The sequence below is a fragment of the Pygocentrus nattereri genome, chromosome 19 (genome assembly GCF_015220715.1).
Source record: "Pygocentrus nattereri isolate fPygNat1 chromosome 19, fPygNat1.pri, whole genome shotgun sequence".
NCBI lineage: Eukaryota > Metazoa > Chordata > Actinopteri > Characiformes > Serrasalmidae > Pygocentrus > Pygocentrus nattereri.
In genome coordinates, this window is record NC_051229.1 from 10,711,812 (window position 1) to 10,731,822 (window position 20,011).

Sequence of the window (20,011 nt, forward strand, 5' to 3'; positions counted from 1 at the left end):
GCTACAAGAAATACTGTCATCACAGTTTCCTTCGCTGGATGCTTTCTTACCTCAACCGCCTTCGGTCAGACAGTTTAACTTCTGATTTACTTTGAAAAATCAGCTCATAATTTCAGTCCATGGTTTAGTACCTCAAACACAGCAGTCGTGTTGCATTTGGTCCTCATGCAGGCTTCATCTCTATTTAGTTCTTTGGTGCTGCCCCCTGCTGGTTTAAATGAGGCACAGCTGATCCTGTCCTTGTCAGAGGTTAGTATTTTTGTAGGGTCAGACATCTTCCTGCGGATGTGAGGTTTCATAGTGCTGAAAAAAGTGGGGGAAAAAAAACAATGACTGTAATCCTAATATTAGGTAATCCTAATATTACGTATATTAAGCTAATGGAAGGTTAATTTGTGTTTTACATTGGTAAACGTGTTATTTGAAGCTCAATGAACTTAACATTTCAAGTAAATCAGGTTACTTACTGTTCTAAGTTAAAAATTTGCTTGATTTTTTTTACAGTGTAAAAAGTGTAATGACTCTAAAAGCAACATCACTGAACCCTATTGAAGGAAATGAAAAAATGGCGTTATGCTTGAGACTTTTTCTATACAATAAAGGTTTAGGCCTAAAATGTTTTGTTTTTAATTCATTCATGGCAGAGAGGTGAAAGTGTTGTAAGGCAAAATAGTACCTGAATTAAACTTCTTTACCATCATCATCCCTGCGATGGACTGGCGACCTGTCCAGGGTGTATCCTGCCTCTGCCTGATGACTGCTGGGATAGGCTCCAGCACCCCCCTGTGACCCTGGGAGAAGAAAATGTGTGTGTGTGTTTGTGTGTGTGTGTGTGTATACACAATCATCAACATTATATATAAAACCTCAGAAACAAACTTTTTATTGCTTTTTATTCCACTGTAGAAATCACAATGAATCCCTCTTTTGTGCCCAAGAACACTTTATATAAAATATTTATACTGGTACCAGGATATTAGCTCACTTAGTATCAGACGGAAAAGAGCACTACTGCCCTTCTGAAAAAAAAACAGCTTGACCAGTTCAAGATGGTTAAACTATTTAAGCTGGTAGACCAGCCAATCTAGTTGGCCAGCATAGGGTATGTCTGAGTTTGATGGCTTATCTTCTGGACCAGCATGACCATCTTAACCTAACTGGTCAACCAGCATGACAAAGCTGGTCAACCAACATAATCAAGCTAGTCCACCAGCATGACCAGTATGACCAAGCTAATCAACCAATATGACTTAACTGGCCAACCAAACCTAGTCCACCAATATGACCAAGCTGGTCGACCAGCATTACCAGTATGAACAACCTAGTCAACCAACATGACCAGGCTAGTCAGCCAGCATGAAAGGTTTGACCAAGCCAGTCGACTAACGTGACCTAACTGGTTATCCAGTGTGACCAAGCTAGTCAACCAGCATGACTAGTATGACCAAGATAGTTGACCAACATGACCAAGGTGGTCAACCAGCATGACTCGCGTGACCAAGCTAGTCAGCATGACCAAACTGGAGGACCCGCATGACCAGCATGTCATGCTCGCAGAACATCATAACTATTACTCACATGAAAACATACCCTACGCTGGTCAGCCGGCTAAACTGATCTGCCAGCTTAACCAGCTGACTGACCAGCCTACCGTATGTCCTTGTCTAGTCCAGTTGCATGTTCAGCTTGTGAGCCATCAAAGATCAGAACAGTCCATCTGGAACCAGCTGCCGGCGAAAGCTGGTCTTGCTCAGCAGCTGGTTGAACACACAGCAGTCCAGCCTCGCTGCGCTCGCAATTGTTAATGCAGCTCCGCTGTTGGTCCGTTCCATCTAAATTACCCGGCGCAGTGGGCGGAGTCAGCGATAACCCCCGCCCCACTAGACGGCTGTCCGCCTTCGCGTTGAGAGCGTCAGCTAACCTGCATGTCCGCGTCTTCTGCCGTCTTTGATCCAACAGCACTGCCCGCTGCGTTTCGGTTCAAGAGTCTTCGTGAATCTTCATGTGCCGACGGGCTTAGAGCTCCTTAGTGCGTTTGCATAACCGTAGCACCTCCGGCGACTCGACGGCTCAGGATGCGCGGCGGCTGGAATACGGAGAGCGAGAAGGGCTACGAGGAGCTTTTCCAAAAACTGGACACGAATAAAGACGGGAAGGTGGACGTGGCCGAGCTCCGAGCAGGCCTCATAGCCATGGGCATCTCTCTGCGGACAGGAGCAGCTCAGGTAGCGTTACAGACCTCCTCCTCCTCCTCCTCCTTCTCCTCCTCCTCCACCCCATCCACCCCATCCACCCCATGCGCTCCATACAGTCCAGATAAGCTCGCCTGGTGTGGGAGGGAAAGCCGAATATGGCCACTGGAAATGGCCCGAGGTTTCCGTTTGTTTAGCTATTTTTGCTCCAAAATCTGCCCCGTGCTTCGCTGCTGAGGCGGAACGGCAATAATCTGGTCTTTATGGTCGTTTTAAAAACTGCTGAAGGACGCGTTTCAACCCCTCAGATCACGTGACTGCGTGACGGCGAGCAGGTTGCGTTTCAGTGGAGGGAATCATGTTGTAAAACAAATATAATATAATATAATCTCGCACAGGTTCAACGGAATATCATGTTTAATGGTAGGACACTAATATAATATCTGTAATGTAGAGCCAATGGGATACAATATACTGTCTAATGAAAGGTCTATAAGATAAAGTCAGATATACAATCAGTCAGTCATCCTTTATTTAGTGCATTAAGGGTGACCCTCATTTACAGTGTAGCCGCGCCAATACAGAAATGTCTAATCAGGATCAGTGGAGTATAATATAATGTCTAATATAATGCCAGTTAGATGTAGTGTAGTGTTTGATATGGGATATAGTGTCTAATTTAGGGTCAGTTATATGTAATGTAGTGTCTGATATGGGATATAGTGTCTAATTTAGGGTCAGTTAGATGTAATGTAGTGTCTGATATGGGATATAGTGTCTAATTTAGGGTCAGTGAGATGTAATGTAGTGTCTGATGTGGGATATAGTGTCTAATTTAGGGTCGGTGAGATGTAATGTAGTGTCTGATGTGGGATATAGTGTCTAATTTAGGGTCAGTGTCATGTAATATAGTGTCTGATATGGAATATAGTGTTTAATGTAGGGTCAGTGAAATGTCACATAATGTCTTACTCAGGGTCAGTGGGATGTAGTATAATGTGCGATATGGGTTATAATGTCCAGTGTAGGGTCAGTAAGATGTACAGTAGCAGACATAATGTCTAATGTAGGGTCAGTGAGGTGTAATGTAGTGTCTGATATGGACTATAATGTCTAATGTAGGGTCAGTGAGGTCTAATGTAGTGTCTGACATAGGGCCAATTAGTAATATAAGGTCTGATATGGATTAATTGTCTAATATAAGGTCATGGGGCTTTAGTATAATGTTTAATGTAGGGTAATTATGTATGTTTTAATGTCTGAATCAGGGCTGAATAGCTGTGACATCACAGGCACAACTAACTGGCAGTCTGGCACAGCATGTTCAAGCCTCAAGGCAGAAAAAGAAGGTGTGCTGGTCTTCTTGACCAGAGTAACAGCCTTGGACCTTAATGTGTAGAAAATGTGTCAATTTTGTTGTCAAAGTGACAGTATTGGTGAGAAAAAAGTATTTTTTGCCCAAGTCACCTGGACCTGATTTATAATAAAGTTGATAATAAATGGGAAGATGAGTAAATTTTCATTCTTGAAATGAAATGTATAAATGAAAGCAAGCTAAGAAGCCTTCAGATGGGTTTACGACGTACAGTATTGTGGCATTTCATCCAGCTTCACCAAGAGGTAAAACAAAGTTCAGAGATTTGTACAGTAATGTTCACACAATGTAAATGGTACATATTATGTAGCCTTTGGACTGTCCAGTTTCCTGAAGTGTCAAAACAATGGAACATTTAACTTTAGCGCTCAATCCATTGTCTGCCAGTCTATAAAAGCAGCAATTGCTTTACACCTTTTTGACTCTACAGCTTTGCTCAGTTATACAGTGTGAACACACTGTATCTCAACTGCTTTGTCTGCATTTCTTGACAGAAAATAGTCACAACTGGAGACAAAAACAAGGACGGCGTCCTTGACTTCGGCGAGTTCGCCAGATACCTGAAAGAACATGAGAAGAAACTGTGGCTCACTTTCAAGAGCTTGGACAAGAATGATGATGGTAGTGTTGTTCACATTCCTCAGGCTTATAATGGGGCTAATCTCTCGAAGCCTCATGATCGTAAAAGGGCGTTAAAGCAACAACTCTGTGTTTTTGGACAGGACTCCTGACCATTCAGTTAAAGCTAACCAAAGAAGAAGAAAAGCTGTAGCAGCAAAATATATCACTGCTGCAACAAACCTTTGGTTTTCTAAAACAGTGACTTTCAAGGAGAAGAAAAAAAGGTTTTAACTCAAATGTATGATCAAAATTAATTTTGGACTATTTTATAGATCCATTTATCACAAAGAGTTCTTTGCCATAGAAGAACCTTTTCTTGACTGAACTATGTTTGAAAAGGAGAGTGTGAAGAGCCTTTTAAAGGCTATCTTACAGCTGCTCAGTGCTCTCTGCAGCTGTTACCTTCTCAGTCTGCTAAACTCTGCAGAGGATAAATACGTCCAGATTTTGTAAAAACAAAACTGTTTGGTCAGATCACTCTTTGTTTATTATGGATAAGCCTTTTATTTCATTTTAATTGGTTCAGCTGCTTTTTAACAACATATAATACTGGGCTTCCTCGAGGAGAGGTCTTAAAATGGCTAAACAACCAAACATCCATAAAATCACTATTTATTTTGTGTGTATGTATATATAGATCTATGATTATTATTAATTAATATTTTATATTTTTTGTTTATTCAAATGTTAACACTTTTCTCAGCATATAAACACATACTACACAGTAGCCCTAGATTTTGAAAATGTGTTTTGGGTGCCTAAGACTTTCACACAGTACTGTGTGTGTGTGTGTGTATGTATATATATATATAAAATATACCAAATTTTAATTTCTTTTTTGAGCCAATATTTCACTGTGTAAAGCTGGTTCTTCACCCTCACACACCTCATTTACACAAAGGGTTCTCTAAAGAACCATCCACTGAAATGTTCTTTAGGGAAAAAAATGTTTCTTCTATGCTTTTTTGACGTGCGCTTGAAAATGTGTGTTATGCTAATATTTTTTAATTTTCAGTTTATTAGAGCATTCAAGTTAACTGAACTTTAAGTGTTTTTAGCATAGCTTCAACACTCTATCAGCATTTTCCTGCTGGTTTTCTTGCATTAGGCCCTGTGTCTCTTAATTAGGCTGTGTTAGTGAAGTGTTTGGAGCTGTTATATCTCTCCCTGTCTGCCATCAGGCCGTCTGGACATCTGTGAGATAAAACAGTCCCTGGCCGAACTGGGAATGGACATATCCCCCGAAGCAGCACAGAAAATCCTACAGAGGTTGGTGGTCTGGACGTTGGTCTGATGTGTATGATGTATAAGTTTGTGATGCATGCAAAGGGATGTTGCTTGCATTTTTCGATAAGGTGAGGTGGTAGGCAGTTCCACATTAAGGGCCCTTGATGAAAAAGTGTAAACTGTCCAAGTGATGCCCTAAAGAAAGCTGTATGAAGGTTATTAGAAGATCTTGTGGAGGTAAAGATGAACTTCAGAGTTGTACTGAAAACTGTTTTCAAAGCAGTCAGGAAGAGGATTGCGTGTAAAAGAGAAAATATACTGGCATAATTGAAATTTTTTGTTTTGTTCCAGCCAGTCTGTAAAGCATCTTACAGCCCATTTAGTTTGGCAAGTGGTATTGGGTTCATTTCTGGCTGATTCAAGGTTGTTTAGGTGTTCTTTTGTCACAGCTGCTGACTGAAAAGCTGCTCAGCAGTGATGACAGTTTGGGAATTTAGTGTCGTCTCATCTTCGGAGTCTGACCAAATCGGCTGCTGGTCAAACGTGATCATAAAAGTGTCTGTTTTCTGTTTGTGGCAAAGTAAGATATAAAAACGTTCAAAGGGCTTGAGCGTCTCCTACAGCTGTCAAAGTTGTTGTTAGCAGTGGCGTCTCAGTGGAGTGATACAGTGATTGTGAAAAAATGTGACGCTATGGCAAAATAACAGCACAATTAGAGCACTTCTCAACCAATCAGCTTGCATGGCCATAACTAACTGTTACATAAGTACATATTAAACACTGGTTATTGACATTGGCTCAAGATTCCCATTCTTAGTCCCATATTACGTGAACGTACTTTCATAATAAATACATAACTTCATTATAATGGCATATGAGTGATATTAAAACTATTTGGGGTTGTGTTATTGCATTGTGTCTTAATATCATGTGAGACTGTCAGGATGCATTTTTTCCCTGATAATGTACATAAAGAACTCACACGGGAGCTACACATCTTGTTTACCATGTAATAAATTCACAGTTTACTTTTTATACACGCATTTGGCTGACATAAAGTAAATATAATAAAAAGTAATAGGCATCGTCAATATAAGTTATTGACTCTCAGTACTTAAAGGGAATTCCACCCAGTTTTCAAAATGTCAGCATTATTAATTCATTGAGATGTAAAGAAAGTTGTTCAGAGCAGTTTGATGTGAAGTGGTTTATTGTGTATTGAAACTTCCAGACTTAGATTCCTTTTTAGTAGTGAAAAAGGGAAAGGGTCACGATATCTACAACATGTGTATTTGTATTTATTAGTCATTTTTGTGTTATGCAAAATAATGAGAGAACCTATGTGTGTATTCGGAGCTTTTCAGTTTATAAGTATTGTTGATGATGGTAAAATAGTGGAAAATCTGTAAAAAGAAAGTTTTTATTAGCAATTGTTATCCTTGCACCTCTCTGCCATTTGTCCGCTTAAAGAAATACAGGTATCAAGCAGCATATTCATAACTGTTTCATGTAATAACTTTCAGAGTCATAAATCTCTTCAGATGTCTGGTTCCTGTCAGCACTGCTGTGAACAGGTCTGACTCGGAAAGTTTCTCTAGATTGGAATGTTTCACATCAAGCAACTTTAACTGACTTTGTTTACTCTTTAACTATATCATGCAGAACCTTGGTAGCATTTGGAAAATGGTTGATGTTATGTGCTTTTAAAGTGAAATATGTGGCAGTCACTATTTGCATATTCATATTTGTAATTTCAGTTTGTATTTTGTATATTCAGTTTATAATTTTCTATGTGCCGTTCAGCCATAGCTAGCAACATGGACAGGGTTCTCCTAAAACATGGTCCTTGTTCATAAAGTGGAAGGAATGACTGGGGATGAGGGGAGGGCGAGGGGTGGCACAATGGCATACACTGTCCACAAAAGGGGGACAAAGTTTTGAGAACTGATGATCTACCCTGCCTGATTTGAGTTATTAGCCATTGATAAAGTGATGAACATGTTTCTCTTTATTCTTTATGTAGCGTATTAGATGTTTAAGGTCATTATCCTCACATCATTTGACTGTGTTTTCCAGCATTGACAGTGACGGCACCATGACTGTGGACTGGAATGAGTGGAGGGAGCACTTCCTATTTAACCCTGCCACAGACCTGGAAGAAATTATTCGATACTGGAAACACTCCTCGGTCAGTTACTCAGCATATACTCTCTCCTTCCACCTTCCATCTAAAACTTTAAAGACCTTCTGGTTTAGCCATGCTCTTCGCTGTAGCTATAGAACTAAACACATTCCACAATGCATGTGTTCTTTCTCTGTTTGTTATTGTTATATTTATATTACAAGCTGAATCAGGTGTTCTGGAGCAGTTGGCAACTGCTGTGCTGTCTGTAGAGCATGTGTGCAGCCTACACAACACCTTTCTAGCTCGGTATTATGAGCATGCTGTACACTCTAATTTATCCAAGGGTATCATCCTTTTATGTGGCACAATGAAATATAACTGTAAAACACAAAAATTCTAGTTTCACAAACACTAAAATCGAATTCCACAAACTCTGATAGTCCAACCACAGCAAGTGGCAGATTTTTACTGCTATAGGAAACGTTGTATTTCAGAAATGCTAACTTTAAAAGAGAAGATGTCAGGGATGCACTGAAATGGTGTTTTCGCTTTTAGGCTGAAAAAAGGATCGAGAGTAGGGCTACAGTGAAATTTCTAAATCTGACACTTAAATCATTAGAACGACAATGAAAACCAGAAACAGTGATTAAAAACTTGCAGCGGTCAGTGCAAGACATATTGAAACAGTTTGAGCAGCAGCAGATCAGTGGTCATCTGTATTGTCATACAACAAAAAAGTCATCAGGGTGGAACCTTCTTCTTTTCTGTAGACAAGCAGTTTATAATCTCTGTTCATGTCAACTATTAAGAGAAGGTGCAACGACAACAACTTTTCCACTACAGGTTTGATACCACTCGAAAACAATATAATATGCAGAATACAGAAAATAAACAAAGGAAGAAAAACCCCACTAGCACAATGACAATGCTAAAAAATTCACAGCTAAACCTCAAAATATAGCTAAAAAATATGGAATCATTAAAATAACCAGCCGTTCCCCGTTGTCACGGATTGGATTTCATGGCACGTACCATAGCCATGAAATCCAAGTTTATTTTATGTAAACTTTTTTTTTGTGTTATCAACTCAGCTTTGTCTTAATAATAATCAATAATAAAAGTGTAATTTCTTTATTGCTTTACAGTTTTTATGTTTATCATGTTAAGAATAATAGCATCTTTATTGAAAAGAGTGTAATAATAATATTTAAAAAGTGTATAAAATATAAATTACACATAAATTTAGTCTTTTCTATAATTGAATTTCCTGTGCAGTTTGACCCTTTTATCATACTCATATGATTAACATTACAATTTCTGGCTCTCTAAGTTAGCAGCTGGACATTGGTGACAATCTAGCCGTTCCTGATGAGTTCACCAGCGAGGAGAAGATCTCTGGCGGCTGGTGGAAACAGCTGGTTGCTGGGGCAGCAGCAGGGGCAGTCTCTCGAACAGGCACTGCCCCTCTGGACAGAATAAAGGTTTTTATGCAGGTATAAGCACTTTAATATCTAGTGATAACTGACTTCCTATGGAGTTAAATTAACAGTTACCTGTGTTCAAAATATGAGCTATGCTTGATATTGTATCAGTAATCTTGACTTTGTTTTATTTATGAGTTGAAAAGATGTGCTGTTTATCTTGCGTGTTGCACTGCAGGTTCATGCTTCCACGTCCAACCAAATCAGTCTGCTGGGGGGCTTCAGGCAAATGCTTAAGGAAGGGGGAGCGACGTCTCTGTGGAGAGGGAACGGCCTTAATGTGTTAAAAATGGCCCCTGAGACTGCCATCAAATTCATGGCTTATGAACAGGTAGGCTCCTGTGGACACTTTGATCCAATGTTTCCCAGCAAACCTAATAAAGCTCACCTTTTACTTGTAAAGCTCATGAGAAGATGGATCAACTGTGTCTGAGCATAATGATAGAACTGGGGTTGGGAAGTAGTGCTCTAATGATATAGGACTTCACATGCCTGTTATAACACCTAATAATATTTATGAGTCACTGAGTGATTGGGTTCATATTGGATTGCAAAGCATTCCATATCACAAAGTCCTACCACCCAGTATTTCTGTGTATGATACTTCATTAAGTATCAGTGATGGTGTAGCACGGGGGTCTTTAATTAGAATTCAGTAAGGTCCAGTTAGAGAAAATATCCTCAGGCAAAGTTCCAGAACATCATAATGTCTAACTTGCATTATGACTCAGTGCCATATACTGAAAACTGAACAAGCCTAGTAGGTATATCAACATCTGATGTAGTCCATAGCTGATGTACTCAATGAAAGAACTGAATGAAAATCAAATAAAGTATAATTCAGTAATATTTCAATAATATTTATTGCCAGTTTCTTTTTTTAGAGCACAGCATGTAAAATAAGTTCCCTCTGACTCACTTTCTTCTCTGACTGCTGTGTCTCGCCTTGCCCTCCCCTGAATGCACCACTCACTCCAGTCTCGCTGCTCATCAGTAATGCACAGATCTGATCGGCTTAGAGGTGTCACATGTGATATTTACAACGCATGCAATTGGTCTGTGAGTCTCTGGCCACTAAAGCTCCCATAAAGGCTAGAAAAGTTACGCAGATTAAAATAAGACCGCCCTGTCGAAATTAAATAATTCTCCATAGTTTATCGGTTGTAGATCTAGGTCCGCATAGGACAGTGTCTGGGTTTGCAGTCTGCCTATTAGTGACTTCTGCTGTAGTATTTAGATTAGCATCATCTCTGTCTGCTGCATCTGTGCTGTTTGGCCAATTTCCAAAAGACAATTCTGTTGCGCTTCCCTGTATTTGGGTCATTCTACAGATACATCCGTTTTTGTGTTCCTATCATTTACAGGTATATTACACTTGAAAAACACATTAGGGTTATAATTTATTTATATTTTAAAGTAAAACAATACATTATTTTAATAGTTACACCATCTTGAGCTTCAATTTAGCAATATTGGTTTTTAAATCAATCATATAGAATTCCAAGCACCACAGTTCTCATCCTCAAAATCTTGTGTAAAGGGTGCGTGACAGTAGTTGAAGTCACTGGTGTGATCTACTTTATTCTTGGGTAACTGTGAAAAAATAGAATACAAATGGATTAAATTACATATTTTAGTGGATATTCCATGACATTCCATGTGGTTTGATGCTTGATGTAGCAGCTATTTTATAAAATGCATTTTTTATTAAAAATGCCACTGGTGTTACTATCTCTGGTGTTACCTTTCTTATTGGTAACACCAGTGACACCTGTGGATAGATAGAAAAGTGGGCGTTTCTGTAGAATGAAAAATTCAGAAAAGTGCTCAAACCCCTTTAACTCTCAACTCAATTACAGTAGAAAACAGAAAACAGTGTGCAGCTCCAAATTCATGCCAAATTCATGCCTAAATGCACTATTTCTCAACCCAGTTCTGTCACTATATGCATTGTGGGAGGGGGGGAATAAAACATAAAGTGCGACCTGTGAAATAGTTACAGCACATGCTGGTAAAAGGTATATTTCAACAAGTGGAAACTAGTCTAGTACTATATATATGGAAACTGGAATATATATATATATATATATATATATATATATATATATATATATATATATATATATATATATTTATATATATATTTATATGGAAACTATCTACTAGTTCTCTTTATGAGATCGTTGTTAGCAAATTATTGAACCGTTTTTCTATAATATTTTATTCTTGTGCTTAAAGACGTTTTATCTAGCAACGTGTCATTTTATTAGCAGATCATTGTAGCTGTTTTGAGAAATAATGCAGGTAGTTTTGCTTATTTCACAAATTTCAAGAGATAATGTATGAAAGAATTACAGGTATTTGGCAATTGAAAAAGGCACTTTCACTAGATCATTTTTACAAACATCATTTTAGAATATCTCACTATGAGAAACATTAGATATATCGATTACATTTAAGATGTTTTCACTTGCTAACATATCTTGGCAGTGCATTTAATATTTTATGTTTTATTTTTTTCTAATATGTTAAGTTTAGTAAATAGAAATTGTTCACTAAAACTTGCAGAAAAATGTTATTTTTACTTAGAAGGTCATCAAAACATTGGGGTTGCTCAAACTTTTGCATGTCTGTACGTCATGAAGAAAGTGGTTCAGTGCATTTTGGAGCAAAACATTTCAAATGTTTATGCGAAACATATTTTTGTGGAACAAAATAATATTAAAAAATGGCTTTGTTCACTGAATTAACATGGTCACTTAAAATTCTTTAAAAAACTTTTAAAAACTTTCCTCTCTGTGCTCATGTTCAGTAAATCCTCTCTGTATTTCTCCTGTCAGTATAAGAGGTTCCTGGCATCAGAGGGGGATCAAATAGAGACTGCACAGAGATTCATGGCTGGCTCATTAGCTGGAGCCACAGCGCAAACAGCCATTTACCCCCTAGAGGTGAGACCACTGTATATCTACCTTACAGATGATCTTCGGCCTCTGTCAAGCATACATCCCTGAGGATTTAAGGACTTTTAGGAGTGTATTCATTTGCTTTTGGTTTGGAACATTTATTGAACTCTTATAGCTTACTATATAGTTTTCAACAGTATTGATAGTTTTCCACAATGATTCCTTGGAGGATTTTTGAGTATCAAAGGTGAGGAGATGGTAGGATGTAATCAGGGAGTTACAGAGAGTTAAAGGGGAATCCACTGATTTTTCAAAATTTCTGCATAATTAAATGGCTGAGATGTAAACAAAGTGATTCAGAATGGTTTGGTGTGAAATGCACCATTCTAAATATACAGAGTTAGAATTGTTCACAGAGGTTGTGATAGGAACCAGATGTCTGAAGAGTTTAATGCCTCTGAAAGCTCCCTTGTTCAAAGTTATTACATGAAGTAGTTATGAATATGTTGCCTGATGCCTGAAACATTGTTTTACAATTGATTTGAGACTAGTATTTGGCCTAAAATGTATACATAACGTACTTTTTAAAAAAAATATATTCATGGCAGAGATACATGCAGGGAGGTATATGCAAGGTAAAATAATCCCCAAAGAAAACATATTTTTTCAGATTTCAGCATTATCAACATTAAATATAAAAAGTCTGGTAGTTTTGGACGGTAAATAAAATGAATATATTTGCATTGTAGACAAGGGCGGCACCAGGGTCCTTCCTGTGTGGAGTTTGCATGTTTTCCCCGTGTCTGTGTGGGTTTCCTCCAGGTTCTCCGGTTTCCTCCCACAGTCCAAAGACATGCAGTCAGGCCAATTAGACATAGGTGTGAGTGAATGTGTTTGTCTGTCTTGCTTTGGACTGTCGACCTGTCCAGGGTATATCCTGCCCAATGACCACTGGGATAGACTCCAGCGACCCAGAAGGAGAAACGGCTTAGAAGAAGATGTGTGCATTTTAGACAACCAGACGGATAAGTGGTTTAAATGTGTGTGTGTGTGTGCATTGTAGACATTGTGACTCCTGGTTCTTATCACCACCACTGCAAAGAAATCAGAGTATGTAAGTTTATTAGTAGGTAGGTTTATTTACGGGTAAATTATATGGAAATTTTGATATTGTTGAATTCCCCTTTAGTTTAGAAGGACTCAACACTAACTTAGATGTTCTGCAATTATACCCCAATTCTTAATACTTTTATTACTTGAGCACAACATTCTTTTTCAACATTCTTTTTCCTGTTCATTTTATTTTTTATCAGTTACTTTAAAGCATTTCAATCTGAAAGTCATCACTTGATACATCAACATGATACTGCATATATTAGACAAAATACGAGTGTCTATAAGTTTAAGGGTTAATTGAAAAGTAGCAATGAAAATGAATTACTTGAAACTTTTCGAAGCAAATGAACTGTGTATTTAGTGTAAACTGTGTATATGATTGACATTCTCTTATTTGTAGGTAATGAAGACGAGACTGACTCTGAGAAGCACCGGCCAATATTCTGGAATGTTGGACTGCGCTAGGTCCATTCTGCAAAAGGAAGGCATCAAGGCCTTCTATAAAGGCTACGTCCCTAACATCCTGGGCATCATCCCTTATGCTGGCATCGACCTTGCTATTTATGAGGTACACGCAGCAACAGCCACACACTGTCAGTGGCTTTTTGTAGTCGATTATCTTATAATGGAACTGGTTTGTTCTTTCATCCTTGGAACATTTTGTTGATAATCGATCTCAGAACATTGCTGTGCTGCATATTTGTACTGTTTGGCATGATGAGTTTCAGTACGTCAATACGCCACTGTGTTAGGGTGTCACAGCAACCTGCAGTTAATGCATCTAATCGTAAATATCCCAGGGACACAGGAAGGTGTTTTAAGTTGGGGTGCTAAAATTTTAAGGATGTGACATGAAAGTGTGATATATGTGAATGACATCATGCAATATTATTTGCCTTTTTTTTATTGTTTTGTTTGATAATTTATATCAAACAGAGATCATGACATGCCATTATTATCTGATTACTTAAGTGCATGTAAAAGTGTTGATGAGATTACTGACCAAATCTAATTTTCTGCACTTATCAGATTACTAAGTGCATGTAAACACACTCAGTGTTTCTGGATGGTTCCAGAGTCACAGTGTTAAATATCAGTAAATGACTGTTTGTAAGCCCAATTTACAGTTTCTCATAACTTTCATATTAGTTTCATAGTAGTTAATAATTTATAGTACTTGCTGAATATTTGAAGAATGATACTTTAAAAATAAGTTTATGGGATTATTGTATTACGTATTGATTATATTGTATTATGTTGAGAATTATTTGCACAAATGTAAGATCAGTAGACAATTTACCGTGGCTGTTGCAACAGAATGTTTTAGCCACAAAATGATTACAGGGGAGAAAAAATATTCTTAACTATCCATAACAGTTAACTCTTACAATCACAGTTTTATTACATACTAAGTAACTAAAGGGACTTAGTTGCAAACTGGTTAAGCTATTCTTAGGTTATAGAAGTGTGTAATAAAACTTTGGCCCTGGCCTGTTAAGGAGTTACTGTATGTTATATGTCCAAATAGTAGCCCTTCTAATGAATTCAGCCACTTTAAGGTGCACCTGTTGCTGACACAGGTGTTCAGTTGTGCACTTACAGTTTGTATAATCTCCATAGAAAAGCACTGTTAATAAAATGGGATACTCTGAAGCAGCTGCAATTGAGCCTAAGGTCACCATGTCTAATGTCAAGCACCAGCTAGAGGGGTCTAAAGCCCCCCAGCACTGGGCTGTAGAGCAGTGGAACTGTGTTCTCTGGAGCTATGCAGCTCCATCCAGTACATTGGGACACACTGCTGGAGTGATACATAATTAATCATCTAACATCAGCACCTAACCTCTCTAATGCTCTTGTGGTTGAATGCAATCAAATCCTCACGGCAATGTTCCAGCATGTATTGTAAAGCCTTCTCAGAAAGGTAGACGCTCATTATTTTTTAGCAAGCTGTGATCTTATTGTTTTCTGCTCTCTTGATGCCCCCTAATATTACACAGGGTACATCACACCTCGAGGGTGACTTTGTAGTGAGAACAATAAGGTGTATCAAAAAGCACATTCTGTCTTCGCCTTACTGACGCTGATTCTCCCTCTCTGTCTCTCTGTCTTTCTGTCTTTCTGTCTCTCTGTCTCTCTTTTTCTCTCTCTCTCTCTCTCTCTCTCTCTCACTGTCTCTCTCTGTCTCCCCCTCTCTCTTTCTCCCTCTCCCTCTCTGTCTCTCTCTGTCTCCCCCTCTCTCTTTCTCCCTCTCCCTCTCTGTCTCTCTCTGTCTCCCCCTCTCTCTTTCTGCCTCTCCCTCTTTGTTTCTCTCTGTCTCCCCCTCTCTCTCTCTCCCTCTCTCTCACTGTCTCTCTCTGTCTCCCCCTCTCTCTTTCTCCCTCTCCCTCTTTGTTTCTCTCTGTCTCCCCCTCTCTCTCTCTCCCTCTCTCTCACTGTCTCTCTCTGTCTCCCCCTCTCTCTTTCTCCCTCTCCCTCTCTGTCTCTCTCTGTCTCCCCCTCTCTCTTTCTCCCTCTCCCTCTTTGTTTCTCTCTGTCTCCCCCTCTCTCTCTCTCCCTCTCTCTCACTGTCTCTCTCTGTCTCCCCCTCTCTCTTTCTCCCTCTCCCTCTCTGTCTGCCTCTGTCTCCCCCTCTCTCTCTCCCTCTCTCTCACTGTCTCTCTCTGTCTCCCCTCTCTCTCTCTCTCGCCCTCTCTCTCCCTCTCTGTCTCTCTCTCCCTCTCTGTCTCCCCTCTCTCCCTCTCTCTCACTGTCTCTCTCTGTCTCCCCCCCTCTCTCACCCTCTCCCTCTCTGCCTCTCTCTGTCTCCCCTCTCTCTCTCTCCCTCTCTCTCCCTCTCTCTCACTGTCTCTCTCTGTCTCCCTCTCTCTCTCTCTCTCTCTCTCTCTCTCTCTCTCTTTCTCTGTCTCTCTCTGTCTCCCCTCTCTCTCTGTCCCTTTCTCTGTCTCTCTCTCACTGTCTCGCTCTGTCTCTCCCTCTCCCTCTGTCTCTCTCTCTCTCTCTCTCTCTCTCTCTCACTGTCTCGCTCTGTCTCTCCCTCTGTCTCTCTCTCCCTCTCTCTCACTTGTGGCCTTTCCAGAGTCTGAAGAATGCCTGGCTGTCAAACTACGCCACAGACACAGCCAACCCTGGCGTCCTGGTACTGCTGGGCTGTGGAACTGTGTCCAGCACATGCGGGCAGCTGGCCAGCTACCCTCTGGCCCTGGTGCGCACCCGCATGCAAGCACAAGGTAAGCCCTGTGCCCCTTTAAAAGCCCTGAAGAGCTTAGAGAGGCGCTCTTGAATGCTAAATGGAGGACAAATCTGCCACCATGCTGCCTGTGTGCAAGGAAGGGCTGGCGAGAATGCAGAGACGTGTGGCATTTAAGAAGGCATTTAGAGACTTGGCGCTTGGCAGTAAGGGATGAGGCACTAGCGAGTAAGGTCACTAAGTGCTCGAGGGCCAGGTTTCTTCAAACAGTGATTAAGACTAGCCTTGGACTAAGCTTCACTGCGAATGAACACTAACCAGTGTAAATCCTTTAAGTCGAGGACCTTTTTAAGTGTAGTTGAGTTATTACTGTCATTTTGCAGTACCATTTAAATATTATTACATAATTACACAGTTGCAAGAATTACATCGACATTCAGTTCACACTCTGTATTCAGTGCTTCCAGTCTGCACTGCTTGTCCATTTGCTTCAGCTCTCAAGAAGAATAAATGGTAAAATGGGAAAGGATGATTTTTCTCTTCACAAAACAAGACTAAAGTTATATTTGACCCAGATTAGTTGGGGAAGGAGGGGTAATGTAATTATTACCTGTGTCTCTCTCTGATTTTAGCCCTGTCCGAATCCGCCATTTCAGATGCTTTTATGGACTCCATAGCCCCACGTCAGTAGATTCTGCCAGCTTTTATTTTCTGTAAAATTAACCATAGAAATCATTTCAGGTACTATTAATCTTGTGCTAAACGCATGTCATTAAATATTACATTATATACAGTAGGAAAGTATGTGGCTTAAATCAGTATGTCTTTTCCCATCTCCAGAGTACATCTCCAAACGACAGATAGAGTGTGATTTAATGCAGCAATGCTAAATTCCCCAGCTAATGATAATGCAAATGACACGTTGCATTCACTTATGACAGTGAGAAAGTTGGTGAGGGTAAATGAATTAGGATTAAATCAAATATTTGGTCATGTTTTCTACGTAAGTCTTAAGTGTTGGCCCTGCTGTCAGCAGATTGTGAGTTTTATTCCTGACGATGCAACCAGTTTAACTGACCTTGCTCTTTCTGGGTGGTTAGGACAGCCCCCCCATCTTCCCATGACTCAACAATTTTTTATAGTTACTCTACTGTACCCATTTTACCAGTACAGCGCCAACTAAATACATTAGATGGTGCTGTACTGGTTAAAATCCTTAAGGAAATGTTGGCAATTTAGCTTAGTCATAGACATTGTGTCTCTTTTGAATATGATATTTACCCATTTAGCACGATGCTAGCCACAGTTAGTTGGTGTAACAGATCTGACAGGGTTCTCCTCCAAGTGTGTTGAGCTTGCGTTATCACCTGCTCTGTAAAATAGATGTGTTGTCAGTTGAAAGTTTAGAATCCACATTTCAACAAAAATGTTTCATAGAGCTACAGGTGAGAAGTAATTAATATAAAATTACACCATGACTTTGTTTTCACTAACAACTGTGATAATTCTTAAGTATTCATTTGTGACTGGAAAACCAACAGTTGATAACATGTTTGAACAAAGATCATTTACCTTACTGTGCAAAAGTCTTAGGCCCCCAAGATACATTTTCAAAATCAATTTATTTGTGTAGTATGTTTATTTGATGATTATATATAATATAACCCTGAGGGAGAAATGGCTTAGAAAATGGATGGATATATATATATATATGTGTGTGTGTGTGTGTGTGTGTGTGTGTGTGTGTGTGTGTGTGTGTGTGTGTGTGTATATGTAGTGATTTTATGCATGTTTGTTTGTTTAACCATTTTCAAATGTCTCCTCGAGGAGGCCCAGTATTATATGTAGTTAAAATGCAAACTCTGGTTTGTGCTCATGATGTAATTGATGATATTAACTAGTATCTCTGGTGGCTGTGAAGGTGTCAAGGAAAAGTATGGACCCAAGAAATTCTTGTCACTTTTTATTGTTTTTATGTTTGTTTGAATTATGAATATGACTTTATTCTAATGTATATTATGATAAACTCACTTCTGAGGTAAATTGTTTAAAAATATGCTTAGATGTCTAAAACCTTCGCACAGTACTGTATAAGATTGTCTGAACGCGTTGTATGATTGGTTCCAGTAGCCTTCTGGGAAGAATTTGTTAAGATCTGTGTGTACCTGGTTGCTTTATCACATTTTTCTCAGCTTAAATTGTAAAAATGAACATTCATTTTCTTTCCTTTTTTGTTCAGCATCTCTTAATAGCACAGAGCAGCTCTCCATGCGCTCTCTGGTGAAGAGCATAGTGGCGAAGGAAGGCTTCTTTGGCCTGTACCGGGGCATCCTGCCCAACTTCATGAAGGTCATCCCTGCTGTGAGCATTAGCTATGTGGTGTATGAATACACAAAGTCATTTTTGGGTATCTCAAAGTGAATGTCATGGACAATATTTACACATTTCAATGTAGGAGTTCTGTTTAAAGGGATAGCTCAGTGAAAAAAGAAGTCATTTTCGCAATTTCCCTGTAAATGTAGTCGAGACATTCTTAGTGTCTAAAATGTGCGTCATTTGTTTTTGCACTGTAACTATGAGGCTAATGACGCTACCAAGAAATGGAGGCTTAGACCCCATCAGTTAGCATCAGTGTCAGAAACCATATAAGCAAATTCATTTGAGATTACGTAACAGTGTACAGTTTGAAGCAAATGTTTAGTGAATTAAGCACAATGCTGATGGGTGGGGGATTAACTTCTATTATTTGTTAGCTACCTGTGGTGGACGAAGTACACAAATCATGTACTTGAGTTAAAGTAGAGATACCCAAGGTAAAATATTACTCCAGTAAAAGTATAAGTCCTTACTCTAGACCTCAACTTGAGTAAAAGTACAAAAGTATTTGCCTTCAAATGTACTTAAGTATCAAAAGTAAAAGTACTAAAAGATTAATTATGACTCTAATGTCCTGTTATCATTTTTATAACAAGACTCGCTTCATGAACTCATTTTAAGTGGAAATCCTCCAGTGTCTCTCTTGGTAAACCAGTCTTTAAATAGAATGTCATTAATTACTCTGACACTATTAAAATGATGTGATTGTGAGTCACAAAACACTGAAGGCAAACTGTTTTCATCAGGTAGAACCGAGTGGCTCTGAAACAGCTTTTTACAAGCAAGCCAAATTTCAGTTGAAGATTATTTTGTAATTTAGTTACAAGCTGAATAAAAACTTGCTTTCAACACACAAATAAGTTCACAAATAAGTTTAAACATAAACTAATCGTAACTAATTTACTATAAAATGGAAGTTTACTTAGTTACTGTCCACCACTGTTAGTTACATTAGGTTTGTAGTTACAGCGCAGAATTAATGAAGCAGGTTTCAGGCGTCAGTCATCTGCCCATTCCTTTACTGTTTTAAACAGCCCTTGTAAACTTGGCCTCACCGTTTCCCCTCAGAGGAATCCCCAGCGCCATCTTAAGCTGGCTAACAATTAGCATGCGTGACTTCCAGTTAGCATTCGACCACAAGGGTGCAGTTCAGTTCAACTCAGACAGAATAGACTCTAATATTAAACTGAGAAATTGTTCAGTGGTTCTTTTTGTGGTTCTGATGAAGTCAAACAGGAGCAGATCATGTATGCTCTCCCAGCCTGTTTGGTTAGCCACAGTTTCTTTATTGTTTGTAGCAGACTGTAATGGCTCACAAGCCTCAGTGTAGCCATTACCCTCATTTGTCTTAGTAAGTTAGCTACTGTCAGACTCAGTAAGCTGATGACGTCTTCCAGAGCTGTTATAA

At 39.2% G+C, this 20,011-nt stretch overlaps 1 protein-coding gene across 1 annotated transcript; it reads left to right on the forward strand.

The window, feature by feature from the left end:
- Nucleotides 1–1,900: 1,900 nt before the first annotated feature.
- LOC108433071 (calcium-binding mitochondrial carrier protein SCaMC-1-like) lies at nucleotides 1,901–19,077 on the forward strand. Its single transcript, XM_017707373.2, has 10 exons — nucleotides 1,901–2,225; nucleotides 4,062–4,188; nucleotides 5,370–5,457; nucleotides 7,492–7,603; nucleotides 8,875–9,033; nucleotides 9,200–9,352; nucleotides 11,862–11,969; nucleotides 13,441–13,608; nucleotides 16,117–16,267; nucleotides 18,467–19,077. The coding sequence occupies exons 1-10, from the start codon at nucleotides 2,076–2,078 to the stop codon at nucleotides 18,646–18,648; spliced, it is 1,398 nt and encodes a 465-aa protein (XP_017562862.1). The 5' UTR covers nucleotides 1,901–2,075; the 3' UTR covers nucleotides 18,649–19,077.
- The last annotated feature ends 934 nt before the right edge of the window (nucleotides 19,078–20,011 follow it).